This window comes from Bufo bufo, chromosome 1, assembly GCF_905171765.1.
Source record: "Bufo bufo chromosome 1, aBufBuf1.1, whole genome shotgun sequence".
Lineage (NCBI taxonomy): Eukaryota > Metazoa > Chordata > Amphibia > Anura > Bufonidae > Bufo > Bufo bufo.
In genome coordinates this window covers 593,526,133-593,545,594 of record NC_053389.1, presented here as the reverse complement: position 1 = coordinate 593,545,594, position 19,462 = coordinate 593,526,133, and the positions used below count along the sequence as shown (strand labels likewise).

At 45.2% G+C, this 19,462-nt stretch overlaps 2 protein-coding genes across 3 annotated transcripts; both read right to left on the bottom strand.

Annotated features, from left to right (window-relative positions):
• Positions 1 to 264: 264 nt before the first annotated feature.
• Positions 265 to 3,173, bottom strand: ATP6V1FNB (ATP6V1F neighbor). 2 transcript variants are annotated; one of them, XM_040415751.1, is made up of 3 exons: positions 3,019 to 3,173; positions 2,385 to 2,932; positions 265 to 1,567 (listed from the first exon to the last, which is right to left on the bottom strand). In XM_040415751.1, exons 2-3 carry the CDS (start codon positions 2,836 to 2,838, stop codon positions 1,449 to 1,451), a joined length of 573 nt encoding a protein of 190 aa, XP_040271685.1. In that variant the 5' UTR covers positions 2,839 to 2,932; positions 3,019 to 3,173; the 3' UTR covers positions 265 to 1,448. The 2 variants fall into 2 exon arrangements, with proteins under 2 accessions (XP_040271685.1, XP_040271686.1); XM_040415752.1 differs by having other exon boundaries at positions 265 to 1,564.
• Positions 3,174 to 14,555: 11,382 nt separating this feature from the next.
• On the bottom strand, positions 14,556 to 18,683 carry ATP6V1F (ATPase H+ transporting V1 subunit F). The gene is made up of 2 exons (XM_040413497.1): positions 18,491 to 18,683; positions 14,556 to 15,475 (listed from the first exon to the last, which is right to left on the bottom strand). The coding sequence occupies exons 1-2, from the start codon at positions 18,655 to 18,657 to the stop codon at positions 15,274 to 15,276; spliced, it is 369 nt and encodes a 122-aa protein (XP_040269431.1). The 5' UTR covers positions 18,658 to 18,683; the 3' UTR covers positions 14,556 to 15,273.
• Between the last annotated feature and the right edge of the window lie 779 nt (positions 18,684 to 19,462).

Sequence of the window (19,462 nt, the reverse complement as noted above, 5' to 3'; positions counted from 1 at the left end):
AAAGCAGACAGTCTAAAAGAGCTCCAGAATTAAAAGGGTTGTTCGGCCTAGAAGCCAACAACCCCAATGCTTCTAACCTGTGCCCCATTAAAAAAATAAATACCAGGCTGCTGCCCCCTCATGCCCACGCCACTTCCCTGATACCAGCTGCCTTCAGTCCTCACAGGACCGGAAGTGACTTAGTCCCATGACTACTGCACCCAACCACTGGTCTCAGCAGTCACATGTGCTTAAATGGCATGTCACTAGTAAGTCACTAACAGTGATGTGCTATTCAAGCATATGTGACCACTGAGGCCAGGTCATCAATATCAGATCGGGACTCCATGTGAGCGCCTCCATGTGGTCTTCACACTACACCTCGTCTCCTGTGGAGCGGTGGTGTAGTGTGATTACAAGCAGTCGCTCCATTCACTTGAATGCAGTGGGCACTGGTATTACACCTCACTTCCAAGACGAAGTGCAGTGTAATGAAGAGGAAGCCGTGCTCACATGGAGCTCCACCTCTTCTTCAAACAGCTAATCTGCAGTGTGTCGGGTGACGGACCACCTCTGATCTGATATTGATGACCTATCCTGACAATAGATCATCAATATTAACGGCTGGGCAACCCCTTTATTGAAAGTGGCTGACGCTCGATGATACATCTGCTACACCTCTAGTCTAAGGTTATACCATCTAATAGTTGGCTTATCTTACCCCAGAATTGTGCGGCAAAAACGTTGCACTTTTGTTTGGCGAACTTTGTTGCATTTTAAGTCACATCCCCTTTCTGGTAGACTACACACCCTTGTCAGATGGGGATGAAAAAGTCTCTAAAACAATAAATGTGGTGCAAAGCGTGTATACCAGTTTTGTTGGCACGGATTACTCTAGACTTCTGGCGCATTTTGATTAGTATTTATCACATACCTGTTTAAGAAAATGTACAAAATAGTGTCCTAACCATATATATATGGACATGCACACTTGGGTCATGCTCAGAAAACAATAATATCTACTGTATACTAAAATATATGCTAGTTTTCATGGTAGTATGTCTTCTATATGTTCCAAACAAGATCTGAAGACTTGATATTCCAATTATAACACTGCAGAGTTGAAGGTCTCAGAGAACCACCGTCCAGATGGCTATGGGACATTCTTCAAATACAAAAATTCTGGTGCCAACACTGATGGCTGCAGCTATTGGGGTGTTCCACTTGTGCCCTCTGAAGATTGTATATAACATTTGGTGGTTTATAGTCACATTTTACATAAAGTAAGATTTGAACACAGAGCATCATTAACTTATAATTATTACACAAAACTGAAGCCATTTGCTGTTTCTAATATGTTATTGCCAGCTAATTACACATCAAAATGAGGATAAGACTGTCCCCGGTGATACTGCCATCTTACAAAGCAACAAATGACAACTTAGGAAATACTGAAAACCTCTCTAAGGTTACAAGGCCATGTCTGTATGGTTTGGCTGAGCGAGTATACCATTCTTCCTGTAGAAGGTGTCACTCACAATACGGCAACGTCGGTATTGGGGGCAGCTGTTGTCTATGAGATTACCTGCTAAAGAAAGATCACAAGTTAGTAACACAGTACAAAACTGATAATCCCATACTGTTAATAAGAAATAGACCAGAACGGAATTATATAGAGCTCAATGCAGAGAATAAGGCTGCTTACACATCTCCACTTTGAATTCCGGCAGAGGACAGCCTGCCAGAATTCTCCAGATCCGGCACTGCCATATGTGGGAGGAATGTCCGCCGGCTCTATTAATAATGAGCTGTACAGATTCCAAAAGACAAGCGGAGAACCTGTCGGACTCAAACCACTGCATGCTGCAGTTTGTGTCCGGCCGATTCTCCGCTTGTCTGCCGGAGCGGCTATGTTGGGAATGAATGCTCACACCTGACAATACGTATGACCGCCAACTCCTGAAAAATAAAAGCTGCTCTATGATTAGTTGTTATGGACAATATGAATCTGGCCCAAATCTGCTGTTTCTGATTCTATGCACTAAAATGCAAACAATATTCTATTATGATCATTGCCGAGTTAAATATTATGTCAATGTAGTTTTAAATTCCCTGATAATAAAAAGTAAGGCTAAAAAAAAAAAAAAGGAACAGGTTGTGAAAGATGTTACTGGCTATGTTGAGCTTTAACTTTTCTGTTTAAACCATTAAATATTAATAGTAAGTTGTCAAAAAGTAATAAGAATGTGCCATGAAAGATTCAATAAGTGGCTTGTAGGGGCAACATAATATCAGTAATCATGGGAGGACACAAAATACTGCGGCTTATAGCTGTGGCCCAGAATCGTGCATAGAACTCTACTGGATCTTATGGGCTACATGCTGGCTGCGAGGAGAAGACTTACCGAAATGCCACCCGTAGATCCAACTTGTTGCTATAGGATAGCAGTATTTCTCATCTGGTCCAAAGCTATTCCTTATCTTCAAGTAGTGGTACCTCCCTTTTCCCTCCTTAGATGTGCCGTGGTAGAGAAGACTTCGTGTTCCAGGACTGACTGGTTTCATCTCGGATTCTGTAGGGCTAGTTTCTATTTGATCACTCCATTTACCGTCCCTCAGATTTTGGACACTGTGGATGTTCAAGCCGTTTTTATTGTCTACCTTCGCTTGAATGCTTGGACCAGTAATAGTTGGCAGCTTGATATCATCTCTCACATTGGCTTCTGGTTTTAACCGTGGGGCAGGCTGCAAGTTCTTTCTATAATGCCGCCACCAGTTGATTCGCGTATGCATCTCTTTGAGGTAAGACTCTTTAATAAATTCTTGTTTCTGAGTGGTCAAATTTAGCTCACGAGCCATTACAGTGTCTTATGACTATAGATCTCATAGGTGGAAATACTGGTGAAGTCTTACATGTCGTATTAAAGGTGTGGGATGGAAGGAAAGCAGGACCCTGCAAGGTCAAAATAAAAATGACAAATGACATAAGATGCAATCAGTGTGACATTTTATTAAACTCGTATAAAAATCAGTGCTTACCTGTTTACTTCATGGCTTTTGTTACTTGACTGGTCTTCCTTGTGGAGATGAGGTCTTCAGAGATATAAATCAGACTGCTGGATGTTAGACCTGTAGTTGTGGATTAGGCAGCCTCATTCACCTTCCTTTTAAGTGTGTGTTCACTGGGCACCTTGGTAATGCCTTCTCTTGTGTCACAGCTGGCTGATTTGTAACTGCATACTTGTGGAGAGTTTGCTATTGTTGACAATAGGTTGTCATAGAGATAAGATGTAATCACAGAATGCAGGGTATCTTAGCTCATTATACCTTAAAGGGGTTGTCTCATCTTGGTGGCGTATCACTAGGATAGGTCACCAATGTCAGATAGCTGCAGGTCAAACCTCTGGGATACGCAACTGTCTGTAGAACAGGTACTCCCAAAGTGATGCCCATGAGCAGCAAGCTATCCATTCACTTCTATGGGAGCGAGCGCGCTTTGCTATTTTTGGAAGACCCATAGAAATTAATGGAGAGTACATTGTGCAAGAGCAGCCACCGCATCAGTCACCTCTACTGGACGGACGGAAATAGTTGAGCCAGTGCTCAGCCATTTTCGGGAACTTTAATAGAAATGAATGGAGGGCGACCACGCATACGCAGTGTGGTCTTGTTCACTTTGGGGGCCCCATTGTAGCGCACCCAAGGACGGACTGGGAACTTAAAGTGGCCCTGGAAAAAACTAAAAGAGGCCTCATTTTGTAGTTGGGTCCAAACTGACAGAAGGCAGGACCAGCAATACCATATTGTGGCACATTATACCACCCCAACAGAGCCAAATACCACAGTCTATCACAAAATACATCTCCAAAAACTTCTACTGGCCGGCCGTGAGGAGGGCTTAGGTGGCCCCCTGGGCATTCGCCCACCGGAAATTTTCCCTGTAGGGTCTATGGCCAGTCCACCCCTATCTGACATTGGTGGAATATCCTAGTGATATGCCACCAATGTTTGAGGGTAGACAACCCTTTTAAAGTGGTTTAGTCCATAAATGATTCTTATCTTTTATTCACGGGACAGAGGATGTGTCTTATTGGTGGGAGTTTAATCACTGCAACTCCCACCAGTCACCAGAACAGTGGTCCTATGACCTCCACAGATCCGACACTGATACCCTATTGTGTGGAGAAACCCTTTTAAAGGGCACCTGTGTGTTATTCAGCAGGAGGACCTGAGTAGATGAGATATATTTTTGTGGGAAATCCTGTATCATCTGTAATTTATACATTTCAATCTTTTCTCTTTCTATGCTTAGGAGTCCAGTGGGCATTTCTATCACTGATTAACTGTGCATAGAGAGCTGGTTTTTCTGTCAATGATAGGACTGCCCACTGGACTCCTAAGCAGAGAGAGCAGACACTTACATGAATAAAATGAATCTTGGGAGGCGTGGCCTGCACGCTGATGGCGCCGGTCTCATAGCGCTTCTGCTCCAGACTAAAACACTTCTCAGCGGCTCACAGCATTAACTCCCGACGACCCTGTCAGCATTCAGAAGACCCACACTGATTACTACTCATTGGGAAAGTGAAAAGGCGTCCTGCCCCGGCGAAGTTAACCGAATTCTTCGGTAAGTCAGGCCCGATAGAAACAGGCCAGAGGGGAGCCTCGCCGCCGGTGTGTTTGCTGGCCTCCCTTGCGGGAACGCCGGCATTGTCGCCCCACATCGCCGTAGACAGATGCGGATTAGAGCGGGAAGCCCATGATAATTCTCATCTCACTGCAGATGTTATGCGGTCCCTGCTGGATAACCTAAGATCTTCTATGAAGGAAGACATGCTGGTCCTACTGAAAGATCTTAAAAAAGATATACAGAGCATAGGAGAGCGCATGTCCCATCTAGAGGTTAATATGGCGGAGTTCGCCACTTCACATAATACTCTCACTGACGCCCATGAGGCTATGGAGGAAGACTTTGCTAAACTGTCGGCCAAACTACATGACTTGGAGGATAGACACCTCCGTAACAATGTCAGAATCCGGGGGATTCCAGAGTCAGTGGAGTCAGGCGAGCTTGAACCTCTCCTCCAACAGCTTATTAAAGCAGCATTACCAGAGTCCACAGAAAGGGACTTGATAATTGATCGCATTCATAGAGTGCCTAAGCCAAAGGTGCTAGACGCATCCCTGCCCCGAGATGTCATCGCGAGGATCCACTTTTACACAGTCAAAGAAGCATTCCTGAGGGTCCTGAGACAAGATCCTACCCCCTCTGATGCTTTCAAGGGCATCTCTATCTTCACAGATCTCTCCGCAGCAACGCTCGCCAAAAGGAAAGAGTTTGCTCCGATTACTACAGTGCTGAGACAGCGCCAAATCAAATACTGCTGGGGATTCCCGGTAAAAGTGCTTGTTACCTACAAAGGAGCCCTGCAGGTCCTCAACTCACCACAAGAGGCATCTCGTCGGCTACTTGAATGGGGCCTCATCACTGAAGACTCCCAGTTGGTGAAGGATAATACATCGCGTCCAGACAAGATCCCCCCGGACTGGGACACTGTCTGATATGTGAGTCTCCCAATGATCGGGAGTAGTTAAATGTAGATTATAGTGTTGGTCCGAGGTAGGGAGCTTTTGTTTCTCTGTCCCAACCCGGATTCCTCACTCTCTAACACCTTGGCCGTTCAGGCCCTAAGCCTGTTCAGGCTTTTCTGCCATGTAGGCCTTAACATGTACCGTAACAGTCATGTTTCCTTTACATGTTTTATGTTATGCTTTTAAGTTTGTTTCTGCAAATGCTGTTAATGTGCTCTTTAGGGTGCACCGCCTGGTCTCACACTGCTGTTTCACTGTAGTTTGGCAGTGCATCTTTCAGTGAACTTACAACTATAGGTCATGGGGATAAAAGTTTTTTTCACTTAACGTTCGTGGGTTAAATTCTCCATATAGACGAAACGAATTATGGTCGGAGGTCCTCAAATCTAAATGTGATGTGGTCTTTATACAAGAATCACACTTATTAGAAAAGGATGCTCACAGATGTTTGCATAGGAGATTCCCTGAAATATATCACTCTCACACAAAGCAAAAAAGGAAGGCAGGGGTATTTATTGGTATAAAGTCTACACTTGTGTTCTCCTTAAAAGATTGGATAGTAGATTCGGTAGGGAGGTATGTTATTCTGATATGTACACTAGATGGTAAACCATTTCCATTAGTGTCTGTGTACGCCCCCAATGTCGGACAGGTGGCCTTTTGCAGAAGATTGTTTAACAAAGTGCAAAAAGTAGCTATGGGTGATGTGATTATAGGGGGGGATGACTTTAATGTCCCGGTTAATTCAGACTTAGATTATAAGTCTTCGCATCAAAGTCACCGTGTAGATCTTTAAATGACTCTTTTTTTGGCGTTATCAGCATAGTGATGAATAGTTATAGCATAGTTATCAGCATAGTGATGAACGAGACTTCACGTTCATATCAACGGCGCATCTGTCCCAGTCACGTATCGACTATATATTAGTATCGAGAAGTCTGCTGCATAGGGTCCTGAGGTCCGACATAGGCTGAGCGACGTGGTCCGACCACGCACCTGTGAGTATAATTATTGAAGATGACCTCGCTAGCCCCCCTCGCCCACAATGGAGAATGAACCCCTATCTTCTCAAATGCCCTGAAAGGGTTGAGGGGTTTTCTGCCACGCTACAAGAGTTTCTACACTTTAATGACTCACCTGATATAAACGTTAATACTTTGTGGCTCACACACAAAGCTTTTCTACGAGGGATCCTATTGCAGTCAGCCGCAAAATTAAATAAGAGCAGGAATAAGGCAATGCAGGCTGCCCTCACTCAATTACAAGAGGCAGAGAAGAACCACAAACTTCTCAATAACTCCCAGACCTTAGTCTCCCTCCAAGAGTGCAGATCTGATCATAGAACCTTACTTTTATCCCGCCAAGAATTGGGAATGAAGCGCTTACAGTCTAATTTCTATCACACAGGCGATAGAGCAGGTGCACTCTTGGCTCGCAGACTGAACCGTAGAAGGGCTGAAGCTAGAATAGACTACATTATGTTCACTCACCCACAAGATCTAGCTAACGTTTTTGCATCATATTATTCCTCCCTATATAATCTGCGCCTTGACTGCAACACCTCTCAGCCCTCTTCAGACGCCATCTCGTCATTCTTAGGCTCTATAACTCTACCCAAACTGTCTTCAGATGATATAAGCATCCTGAATAGACCAATTACTACTAATGAAATCTTTACAACTATCAAAGCCACCCCATCTAATAAAGCACCCGGCCCGGATGGCTATCCAGTGGAATATTACTAAACCTTTCATTCCACGTTACTTCCCTACTTGGGTAAGCTATATAATGGTTTTATGTCATCTGGAAATATTCCTCCTGACATGCTAGCAGCCACAGTGGTTACACTACCCAAACCTTGGAAATCCCCTACTGCCCCCGATAATTTTAGACCAACTTCCCTACTCAATTCAGACCTCAAAATATTTGCAAAAATTTTTGCCACTCGCATCAACGCTGTGTTGCCCTCCTTGGTTGCCCCTGACCAGGTTGGTTTTGTGCCAGGTAGGCAATGTAGGGACGGCACTAGGAGAATGATAAACTTAATCCAGATTGCGGAGTGGTCCAGGACCCCCTCTGTCTTTGTCTCCCTAGATGCTGAAAAAGCATTTGATAGAGTTCATTGGGGGTTCCTGGATCAAGTCCTTAAGAAATTTGGTTTCCATGGGTACATTCTACAAGCTATCCTAGGATTATACTCAGCACCATCCGCAAAAGTCCTGGCCTCGGTTTTTTTATCAGAATTGTTCCTGATCACAAATGGCACTAGGCAGGGCTGCCCACTCTCACCCGTGATATTTGCGTTGGTTATGGAACCATTGGTGGAAAAGCTCTGCACTTGTAACGAAGTCTCAGGGATTTTGGTAGGAAGGCGCTCCCATTGCATAGGGCTATATGCCGATGATGTTATCCTAACCCTGTCGGACCCTCTTAGATCCCTTGATGCGGCAACTAAGATACTCCATCAATATTCTTCAATATCATATTACAAACTTAACATCAATAAAACGAATGTATTGCCCATTAATGTCCCGGATATTTTGAAGCTTGAAATCTGTGCTCGGCTTCAATTTAACTGGGTTAAGTCAATAAAGTATCTGGGTGTGGAATTAACCAGCTCAGTATCTGAGATGGTCACCTTTAATTTTTGAGTTTGAGGATTAAATTACAAAGGGACTATTCTAAATGCTCCAAAGTGCAACTTTCATGGATAGCAAAAATTAACACGGTTAAGATGTTAATACTCCCAGGAATCCTGTATATGTTTAGATGTATTCCGCTTAAAATACCGAAAAAGCTCATCGAGCAATTACAGGAGGATATGCTGTGCTTCATCTGGGGTAACTCCCGACCCAGAATCAGTAAGCCTCCCGTCTCAGGCGAAAAGAGGCGATAATGACACACTCTGCGGCCTACTTAAAGAAGGTACTACCTCTCGCTCCAGTCTATCAGTCTTGTATTCCTTTCTTACGTCAGCTGATAAGAGCAATAAAAAACCTTTCATGACTAAATGGGAGGCTGAAATGGCAAAAGTATTTACTCTAGACTCCTGGACGGAGGCTATGTACTGCTCCATGAAAAGTTCAAGATGTATCAATCACGCAGAGCAGAATAAAAGATTCAACTTCGGTGGTATTTAACACCGAACAGATTGTCTCATATCATCCCGAACTATTCACCCCTATGTTGGAGGGGCTGTGATCAAGTAGGCACCCTGTACCATATGTGGTGGCTTTGCCCTTCACTTACACACTTCTGGGCATCTGTATCTACTGTTCTTGAGGAGGTAACGGGGATACAGCGGATTCTAAACCCTGAATTGGCTATCTTAAGCATCGGATTAGCTGAGATACCACACAACGTTAGGGGAATTGTAGCTCATATCCTTAATGCTTCAAAAAAGGTGATAGCACGTCAATGGAAGGAGGTACATTCCCCCTCAATTAAAGATGTAGTTAGACTGGTGAATTTTCATATGCAGTGCGAGTTTGTGTTCGCTAAAGCATAGGGTGGCAACACATAATAATTGGCTTTTGTGGCTGTCTAGCTCTTATGCCGATCCACTACCATTTCACCTCTTTTGAGCGGAGAAAGTGTGAGGTGCACTATGTCTGTCTATGTAGATAACTTGTCAATGTGGTAAGTGTTTGCATGGAACTATGTATTTATTGTTTATTATTGCATCTTCATCAAGACAATGTATATCTGTCTTTTTTTCTTTTTTTTTTTGCCTATCAAATAGTCAATAAAAAATGTATTGATTGAAAAAAATGAATAAAATTAATCTTGGATCTCTTCTTATAAAACTATATATCAATCTTTTCAGCTCCCCCTGCTCCATAACATGCTGCCTACAGATTGGACTGCACGTACAGAGTGACAGGTCCGCTTTTAAGGGGTTATCCCACAAAAAATATTCTACAGTTTTCAAACCAGCACCTGCATCTGAGTACTCTTGTAATTGCATGTAATAAAAATTTTTGCAAAGCCACTGAGTTATCTTTTTTTACTTGACCTGCGCACTGTGAAGGCCGCACATGCTCAGTTTGATCCCTCAACTGCCTCTTGAGCTGTGATAGGGAGAGCTGAGACACGCCTCCTGAGCTGTGATAGGGAGAGCTGAGACACGCCCCCTTATCTGCAGCAGAAAAGACCCTCCCCTTGAGCTGTCAGCTTCATATAAATCTAGTAGAGCAATGAATGGGGAGTTCTCTGTTCTAGCTTTGTTGGAAATAGGTTGTCATGTACTATAAGATGGCTGATTTTCAATTTTACATTAATCATGGGAAAACCCCTTTAAGTTATAATGTGCTAAGATATTATGCATGTTGTAATTACATCTCTATGGCAACCTAACGTCTACAATTGTAAAGACTCTTGCCCCCCCCCCCCCCCTGTGAGTTTGTGGAGCAAAGCGCTCAGATATTTCCAGCAGTCTCATGGAGTTGAAAAGATCGCTGCTCCAGGGGTGTAGCTATAGGGGGGCCCTGACCCAAAAGGGGCCTATCCAGGAGGAGGAGGACTAAAAGATTTTGTCAGGGCCCCCTCAACAGTATTACAGGGTTGCGAAAAAATTAATGGGGGAGGAGGGCCCCATTCAAAAATTTGCTGTGGGGCCCAGTCATTTCTAGCTACGCCACTGCGCTGCTCCATTTACAAAGGACCCTTATTCTGGTAATCAGTGGGGTCCCAGTGTTTGGATCCCCTAGGCCTGTGATGGCTAACCTCCGGCACTCCAGCTGTGGTAAAACTACAACTCCCAAGATACACACTTGCTTGGCAGTTCTCAGAACTTCATAGAAATAAATGGAGCATGCTGGGAGTCATAGTTTCAGCATAGCTGGAGTGCTGGAGGTTAGCCATCACTGACCTATGCTGTTTGTAGAAAGACCCCTTTAATGAGAACCCTGTTTATGCATTATGGGGCATACATATAACTAAGGCTACTTTCACACTGGCATTTTGGCCTTCCGTTTCCAAGATCCGTTCAGGGCTCTCACAAGCGGTCCAAAACGGATCAGTTTTGCATTCTGAATGGAAGAAGATCCGCTCAGAATACATCAGTTTGCCTCCGTTCAGTCACCATTCCGCTCTGCAGCATTTTTCTGTCCGTCTTGGGATGCGGAGCGAGACGGATCCGTCCTGGCACACAATATAAGTCCATTCCGTTTTTTGCGTTCCCTATACACCATTCAGGGGTTTAGGCTGAACAGAAAGTCAAATTTACCATGTGAAGCTGTGGAAATTTGCATAAATGATTGCAACAAAAGACAAATGATATCGTTCAATCACACTTTCCAAATTGATGTTTGAAATTCCAAGAACCTATTTCTATACAAAACAGATTATGCCTGGCGAGACATGATCCGATAAGGGGATGCCAATAAGCGGTCGTGTAGGGCTGCTGGAGACACATGAGCTTCTAAATACACGGTATGAATACGCCAGTTACGTGGGGCTGCCTCTGATTCATCCGGCTGCATTGTTAGCCGCTGTGGATACTGCATGCTTCAATTACTTCTAGATTTGGGTATTTGTGACAACCTGTAAAGGACAGGCCTGGACATGAGTTATCCATGACCCTGCTCCACATCAGTGCATATTATATTAGCTGCAGCTAATTACATGACTGGCAAAACTCCCATCTGAAAAAAGGGGAATTAAAGGGACAGTTAAAGGAGCACTCAAAATGCATTATTAATAGAAGGTGGAGGTGTCCCAATCATAACCCTGACTTATTAGCCAGAGCAGAAAGTTATAAAGAGCTTCTTCATGGACAGCCCCTTGATTTCAATAGGAACTGGGTAATCTTTCATTTTCCCCAGTTGTGGCACTGCAGGGAATTAAAAGCTTGCTGCTAGATTCCTCCACAGTTTACAGCAGATCACTGGGTCACTAGTGGTCCTAGCAACGGGACACCTTGTGATCAGCTTGTCATCAGAACCCTGTTCTAAAAAAATAAAAATAAATTGGTGGTCAACCTTAAAGGAGTTGTCCTGGGACAATTATCCTCTATCCACAGAAAATAGAATAACTATATCATGGGGGGTTCCGACAGCTGGGGCTCTCATCATTCACAAGAATGGGGACCCTTTGTGCCCCCAATATGAGTAGCAGTGGTCATGCATGCTAGGGCTGCAGTAAACGATTATTTTAGAAATCAAGTATTCTATAGATTATTTTTTACCATTAATCGAGTAATCTAATAAGAAAAATGAATTAATAGACTGTTTTCCTTTATAAAAACTCGTCAGACCCCCAACACCCTTTGTTCCCCTCTGTGCGATCAGCCCAAGTGCATCAGTTCCCCCCGGTGCCATTAGCTACCCCCTCAGTGCCATCAGCTGCTCCACCGTGCCACCCGCTGGCAATCCAGTGCCATCAACTTCCCCCTAGTGCCATCAGGCTCCCCCAGTGCCATCAGCTTGCCCCCCTCATGGCCACCATCTCCCCCTCCTAGCCATGTCCCCAGCGACAGTACTTACCTTTCCTGTAGGGGCGCCGCTCCACAGGAGACTATGTAGACCAGGGATCAGCAACCTTCGGCACTCCAGCTGTTGCAAAACTACAATTCCCAGCATGCTCCATTCATTTCTTTGTAAGTTCTTAGAAGAGCAGAGCAAGTATGCATGCTGGGAGTTGTAGTTTCACAACAGCTGGAGTGCCGGAGGTTGCCTACCCCTGATGTAGACTCTCATTCTCGAGATTGGCAGTTATCCTGTGCATAGGGGAGAAATGTTTGCTGCAGGACAACCCTTTTTTAATTCAGCCTCTTTAATGGAGGTTAATGTGTCTAATGGAGTCAGCAAACACGTATGGCACCCAATGATGAAAGTGTCCCAAATCATGTACTTTATGCTTGACATCACAGCTGTAGTACTGTACACAAGTTGCCCCAGCCCACACATAACCATAGGTGGTCCCTTTCTTTCTCAGTCCCTTATCCTCCTACTTGGTCCCTAGCATAGTACCCCTCTAGGTCTTGGTTCCCTGCATGACTCATCTTATTCCTAGTCCCCAAAACCTCTGTTTTCTACCCACTCTACCTGCCTATGTTCAGTAACCGTGTAGGCTGTTCTCACTACACATATGCCACTAATTTGTGTCAAAATGTCTGCTTCAGGCCTCATGCACACGGCCGTTGTTTTGGTCCGCATCCGAGCCGCAGTTTTGGCGGCTCGGATGCGGACATATTCACTTCATTGGGGCCGCAAAAGATGCCGCATGCGTTGCTCCGTTCCGTGGTCCGCCCAAAAAATACAACCTGTCCCATTCTTGTCCGCGCCTTTCGGACAAGAATGGGCAGTTATATTAAAGGCTGTCCGTGCCGTTCGGCAAGTTGTGGAACGCACACAGACGCCATCCGTGTTTTGCGGACTGCAAAACACACAACGGACGTGTGCATGTGGCCTTAGGCCTAGTTTACACTTCAGTGATTTCCATCAGCGATTGGGAGCCTCCACAGACATAAGGTTATAAGGGAAAGATCTGCTCATTTTGTGTGTTTAGAGCCGATTCTGGTTTTGGCTCAAAATCACTGCTGGAAATCTCTGACCAAACACTGACGTGTGAACTCAGCCTTATACACGGAGTTGTAGTTGAAGTAGTGAATCTGATAAAAATGATCCTAGAATTTAAGTACTTCATAAATGACAATAAACCTCCAGTATATCTGAGTGGACAAGACTGGAGAAGGTGCAATAAGCCAGCAATGGACATTTCATACACAAGCTTTGTTTTCAGTGGAAACCAACCTGCTGGCAAACAGCAGCTTCTGGTAAAGTTCAAACCAGTAAGAACCAGGCTAAAGTCATTCTTAGTGGTGGTGTCTTTATTGAAACTATACAATAAGAAAATGTTCACAAGGAGACTCAAGATCACAAAATCCTGAGGAAGGTATGCAGGAAATGTCAAAGCCCGTTCAGACGAGCCGCCGCACACCAGGTCGGTCACGATACCCCAGTTCCCGTTATATACTTCTATAGAAATATGCAGCGTGGTCCCTCACACTATTTTCTGAACAATGGAAACAGCTATACAGTCATACGCAGTGAAACATCTGACACAATGTACTTAAGAAAGATACTCCAATGTCGAGATCCTCCGAGCGGTCAATCGGACGTACCAGAAGAGGACATGGGTCTAGCAGTGGCATCTCCCACCACAGTCCTAAGCCAAGGTCTACACGATAACTCTGAGCGTAAAACCAAACCATGTGTGTGATATGTAAATAGTGGCAAAAGGAACCCAGCGTCTGGGAAATTGAAGTTCTGAAGCTTTATTAAATATCCTAGGTAGAATTCACATGAACAAGCACAAGAATTACGGCCTACAGGTTTCGAACACTGAAGTGCTCTTGAGGGGGTTATTAGGGAAAAGATATTCACGACCTATCCTCAAGGACCCCCATCAATCAGCTGTTAGAAGAGGCCATGTGAGCGTGGCGGCCTACTCCTAGGCCAGTGGCATCACCGTACATCAGTCACATGGCCTAGTTACAGCCAATTCAATGGGGCTGAGTTGCACTCTTAGCTTGGTGAGCCGCCGGCAGGCCACAGAGCTCACCGGATCTCCAATGAGCACCACGGCTTCCTGAAACAACTGATCGCCGTGGGTGACAAGACTTGGACACCTGCCAATATGATGATAAGCTTTCCTGCGGATAGGTCATAAATATCCTTTCCAGGATAATCCCTTTAATCATGGCACAGGAATGTGTGTGGTGTCACTCAGCTATTATTTTATTTAAGGTGCGGCTGTGAGACGGGCATCACATAAAGGGGATGTAAACCTTTGGTTAACCCACGATTGGGCAGCAGCACTTCTCAGAGCGCTCTGCACTGCTTTTCCAGTGTCCAGAGTATGGATCCATATTCTGTAAGCAGATGAATCCCAATGGTGCTGCTGAGACCTCTGAGGAGCGCTGCCGAACAGTCGTGGTTTCACCAAAGGTTTAGGTCCCCTTTACCTAATGCATACATAAAATCCAGACATGCCGCAAGTGAAATGTGTGCAACTTGTGACCAGAAATCCATCAGGTTTGGAGTTTTTGCATTCCAGTTCTATTTGGTTCTCATTCCCAACCATCACTTGGGATGTCACAATGTGACATTGCAATCATTTTAGTCATGTAGCCCTAGGCCAAAGCAGAGACCCAATAGGGTTTTTGGGGTGAGGTGGTTACTGAAGCACACCGAGAACAAGCCTCAGGAACTGCCTGGATTGGAAGAGTCCCGGGTCTTCACAATCTAATCCTGGGACACATCTGACTGATATGGTAATTCCATAGTATGAACATCTCTTAGAATGAAGGCCATGGATATCAAAGCCTTGACAAATGGGTGTAACCTAAAAAAACTAGACAAGACGTGAAGTGCTGCCCATCGGTCTCATCACTTTCACTCTGTGTGGTTTAGTACATGGACGCAGTGATGGGACCGACACGAGCATCTCCTCCACCAATCTTTACCATCATGACCCGAGTATCACATTCACCATTGGAACAAGACTAGACGGCTGCTGAACAAGCGTTAGATAATTTGGTCACACAGTAAGTAACATACAGGAGTGGACAGCAGGAATAAATAAAACACAAAAAAAAGGTAAATAAAATGGGAAATTACATTTTCCTATCGGGCTACAAAATCATATAGGGAGTTACACAACACCATGATAGGAAGGATCCAGACGGGGATCGGCAAATTATCGCAAGTCATCCGATGTGAACATGCCCTTGGCGCGGCGCAGTATAGAGTCCTTGTTGGCATCATAGGGGTGCTCCTTCGATGGGATTTCAAGCACGGCTGGGATGGAGAGGTTGTGCGCATCAATGGCATGCCGGATCATCTCAGCAATGAATTGGTTAATCAGTATAATTCCAATGTCATCACGCTGTAGGAAACTCCTGGACAGAGGGGAGGAACATGAAACCGGTTATTAGGTGAATTAAGTCGATAATACTAGTCCTATGACTGGAGGAAATATCAGCATGCTGCAGTACTGGAATGGCACTGTGGGGTCTGGAAAGGGTGGGCTACTGCCACTTTAAAGGGGCCGTCCACTACGTTATACAAATAGGCCATGGATATCTGATCACCAAGATTGTGCACCCCCCAACGAGTATCTGTTCAGGAGTAGCTCCAGCGCAGGAAATACACAGCGCTGTACACTGTGCTGTGGATGGAGCTGGTTAGTGCAGCGCTGCTCCTATTCACCTCAGCGGTAAGCAACACCATTCACTACTGCACAAAAGATGATCGGCAAGGTGTGCCAATATTTTTTTTTTATTATTGCACTGTACTCATTTTGGTCTTTATTAAAAATATGGGACCCTTTTTTCTGTACAGAGCCGACATGCTCTAGTAGCACCCTTTGAATTTTCTCTCTTTTCTGTCAGTTGGGGAGCTGAGGGGTCGTTATCTCTGCTCTACTGATAAGAATGTGGTTTAAATAAGTGATTATGGCCTCAGAACAGCTCAATATTTTTAATAAAGGCCAATTAAAAATATGACTTTTAGACAAAAAAAAAAATAAAATACATAGCCTTTAAAGGGAACCTGTCACCTGGATTTTGTGCATAGAGCTGAGGACATGGGCTGCTAGATGGCCGCTAGCACATCCGCAATACCCAGTCCCCATAGCTCTGTGCGCTTTTATTGTGTAAAAAAACCCGATTTGATACATATGCAAATTAACCTGAGATGAGTCCGGGACAGGACTCATCTCAGGTTAATTTGCATATGTATCAAATCGGGTTTTTTTACACAATAAAAGCGCACAGAGCTATGGGGACTGGGTATTGCGGATGTGCTAGCGGACATCTAGCAACCCATGTCCTCAGCTCTATACACAAAATCCCAGTGACAGGTTACCTTTAAGGTGTTTTCCCATCTCAGACAATGGGGGCATATCACTAGGATATGCCCCCCCCCCCCCCCCCCCCCCCCTGTCTGATAGGTGCAGGTCCCGCACCTACAATGAGAACGGAGCTGGGAAATGAAAGGAGGGCGCACTGCGCATACGCAGCCGCCCTCCATTCATTTCTATGGCCGCCCTCCTATTCACTTCTATGGGAGCAGTGCTTGGTGGTGGACGGACCCCGGGAAATCCGGGGTCCTCCAGCCACAGCGCTCCCCACTTCGTCCTAACGGTGGGACCCGCACCTATCAGACAATGGGGGCATACCCTAGCGATATTCCCCCATCGTCTGAGATGGGAATACCCCTTTAAGTAACAAGGGGGAATTAAATACATAGGAGGAGCTTCCAGACATGATGAAGATTGGGGGGCTGGCTGAGGGGGGGAAGGCCAGACAGAGGGAGTGGACATCTGCTACATTACCTACCACAATGCAAGCCTATGGGGTATACAGCCGACCACCACATCCCAGAAACCAGTTTTAACTGGTATTGCAGCATTTATGAATGCCCTTCTATGCCAGCTGTGGTGTGATCCAGTAAGAACCAGTGAGCAGAATCTACACTACAATGCCTGGCAGCCTGTACTCCGCTGGTACACGTGGCAGTCATGATACGATGTAAATTAGTAAAGCAGTGTGCGTTCAGAGAGAAAGGTTCGATGTCCCAGCAATGGAGGAAGTCATGAAGTAAAGGACACCCCAGTCCAGATCAGGGCAGACATGTCCTGAACAAGGAGGACTCTGTTTTCAGTAAACATGCTTTCTGCTATGAGTAGAAACACAGGATCCTTGTCAGGGTAGAAAATCAGACTTGCAGGCTGTGGTTACAACTCATGTGACCCATCAGAAAGGGGAAGAGCAGAAACACCGCAGTCCGGAGGTCTGATGGCACCGTGCCTACAACAATGGCTGCAGCAGGGAACATAGGTTATAACAAGTGGTAAACTTACCTTCCGAACCCCTCATCCCCACTGGCTTTATTAGTCCTGAACGTAGTGGTAATATGCTGCATACCGTACATGACCACTGACACCAATCACTGTCCTAAGCGGTATTGTGCTGCATACAGCAGAGGCCAGTGACTGGCTGCAGCAGTGATCAGCAACCTCTGGCACTCCAGCTGCTGTAAAAACTACAACTCCCAGCATGCAAACATACTTGGCTGGTCTTCTAATTCCCACAGTTGTAGTTTCAGGACAGCTGGAGTGCTGGAGATTGCTGATCCCTGATATATGTCATTGCTGCAGCTAGAACACTTTTGGGGTCATTTATCAAACTGGTGTAAAGTAGAACTGCCTTAGTTGCCCATAGCAACCAATCAGATTCCACCTTTCATTCTCCTAAGGAGCTGTCAAAGATGAAAGGTGGAATCCGATTGGTTTCTAATTAAAAACTAAAACTAAGCCAGTTCTACTCTACACCAGTTTGATAAATGACCCCTTATGCCCCAGCAGTGATGATGCTGGGATGGAGGGGCTCACCAGGGAAAGTACGCCATTCTTTTAAAAACTAATCCATTTCACAAGAATGGGTCACATGAAGGAGACAATACCGCATCTAATGACTGTCAATGGGGGTCACTGATCACAGGCAGCTTCCCCAGCATAGACCATTATGTAAACTGCATGGATCCTGTTTGCTAGTAGTTAGTTGTCCATTTACAGCCAAACAGGAAATGTAAAATAGTGAGCGGAGACCCCACTGATCCTGTGTCCCCCACCCGCCAAACCTCTGTACATCTCCGCTCATCATGGACAAGCTCTGGTCACTGGAGATCACCCCCTTAATTGCTCTTTAAATGATCAGACGCCCTGACAGGACCGTTCCCCCTCATATAGTGTATCGGGGGAGCACCCCTGTCAGTGGCGGTCAGTGCACCTGATGCCTCACAGCTCTGCTGATCGGGGCCTGAACTGATAACACGCCAGGCTGCTGCTATCGTCCCCTGGTCGCACTGACAGAATATAACACCTCCAGCACGGTATGTGTAGCGCCTCTCACCTGAACGTCTCCTCAATCTCCGTTACGCTCGTCTCCTTCTCCACCACCAGGAAATTCGGCTTCCGGTTCTTGTTAAGCTCCCCGATCCCTCCGAGCAAGAAGCCGGTGCAGGTGTCCTCATCACCGATCACCGCGATCAGCTTACCACGTAACATGCCGCCCGCCATCTTCTCTCTCCGGTTCTATCAGCTGACAGCACACACACAGCTTCCTACTGCCGAGCTCTTGGTGTCACGTGACGCCGGCCGCACGTCAGCTGACACGGAGGGGCGGGGCTATGTGCAGCGCTTCGTTCTGATTAGGCGGAGCCGAGTGTTAGATGTGAAGGTCAAATGTTTGTGAGGAGCAGAGCTGTCCTGTCATATGTAATATATGTAACTGGTATTGTTATAACCAGACCTGACTACCTGCACTCTATTATATACCTCTGACTACCTGTCCTCTATTATATACCTCTGACTACCTGTCCTCCATTATATACCTCTGACTACCTGTCCTCTATTATATACCTCTGACTACCTGTCCTCTATTATATACATCTGACTACCTTCCCTCTATTATATACCTCTGACTACCTGTCCTCTATTATATACCTCTGACTACCAGTCCTCTATTATATACCTCTGACTACCTGTCCTCCATTATATACCTCTGACTACCTGTCCTCTATTATATACCTCTGACTACCTGTCCTCTATTATATACATCTGACTACCTTCCCTCTATTATATACCTCTGACTACCTGTCCTCTATTATATACCTCTGACTACCAGTCCTCTATTATATACCTCTGACTACCTGTCCTCTATTATATACCTCTGACTACCAGTCCTCCATTATATACCTCTGACTACCAGTCCTCTATTATATACCTCTGACTACCTGTCCTCTATTATATACCTCTGACTACCAGTCCTCCATTATATACCTCTGACTACCTGTCCTCTATTATATACCTCTGACTACCAGTC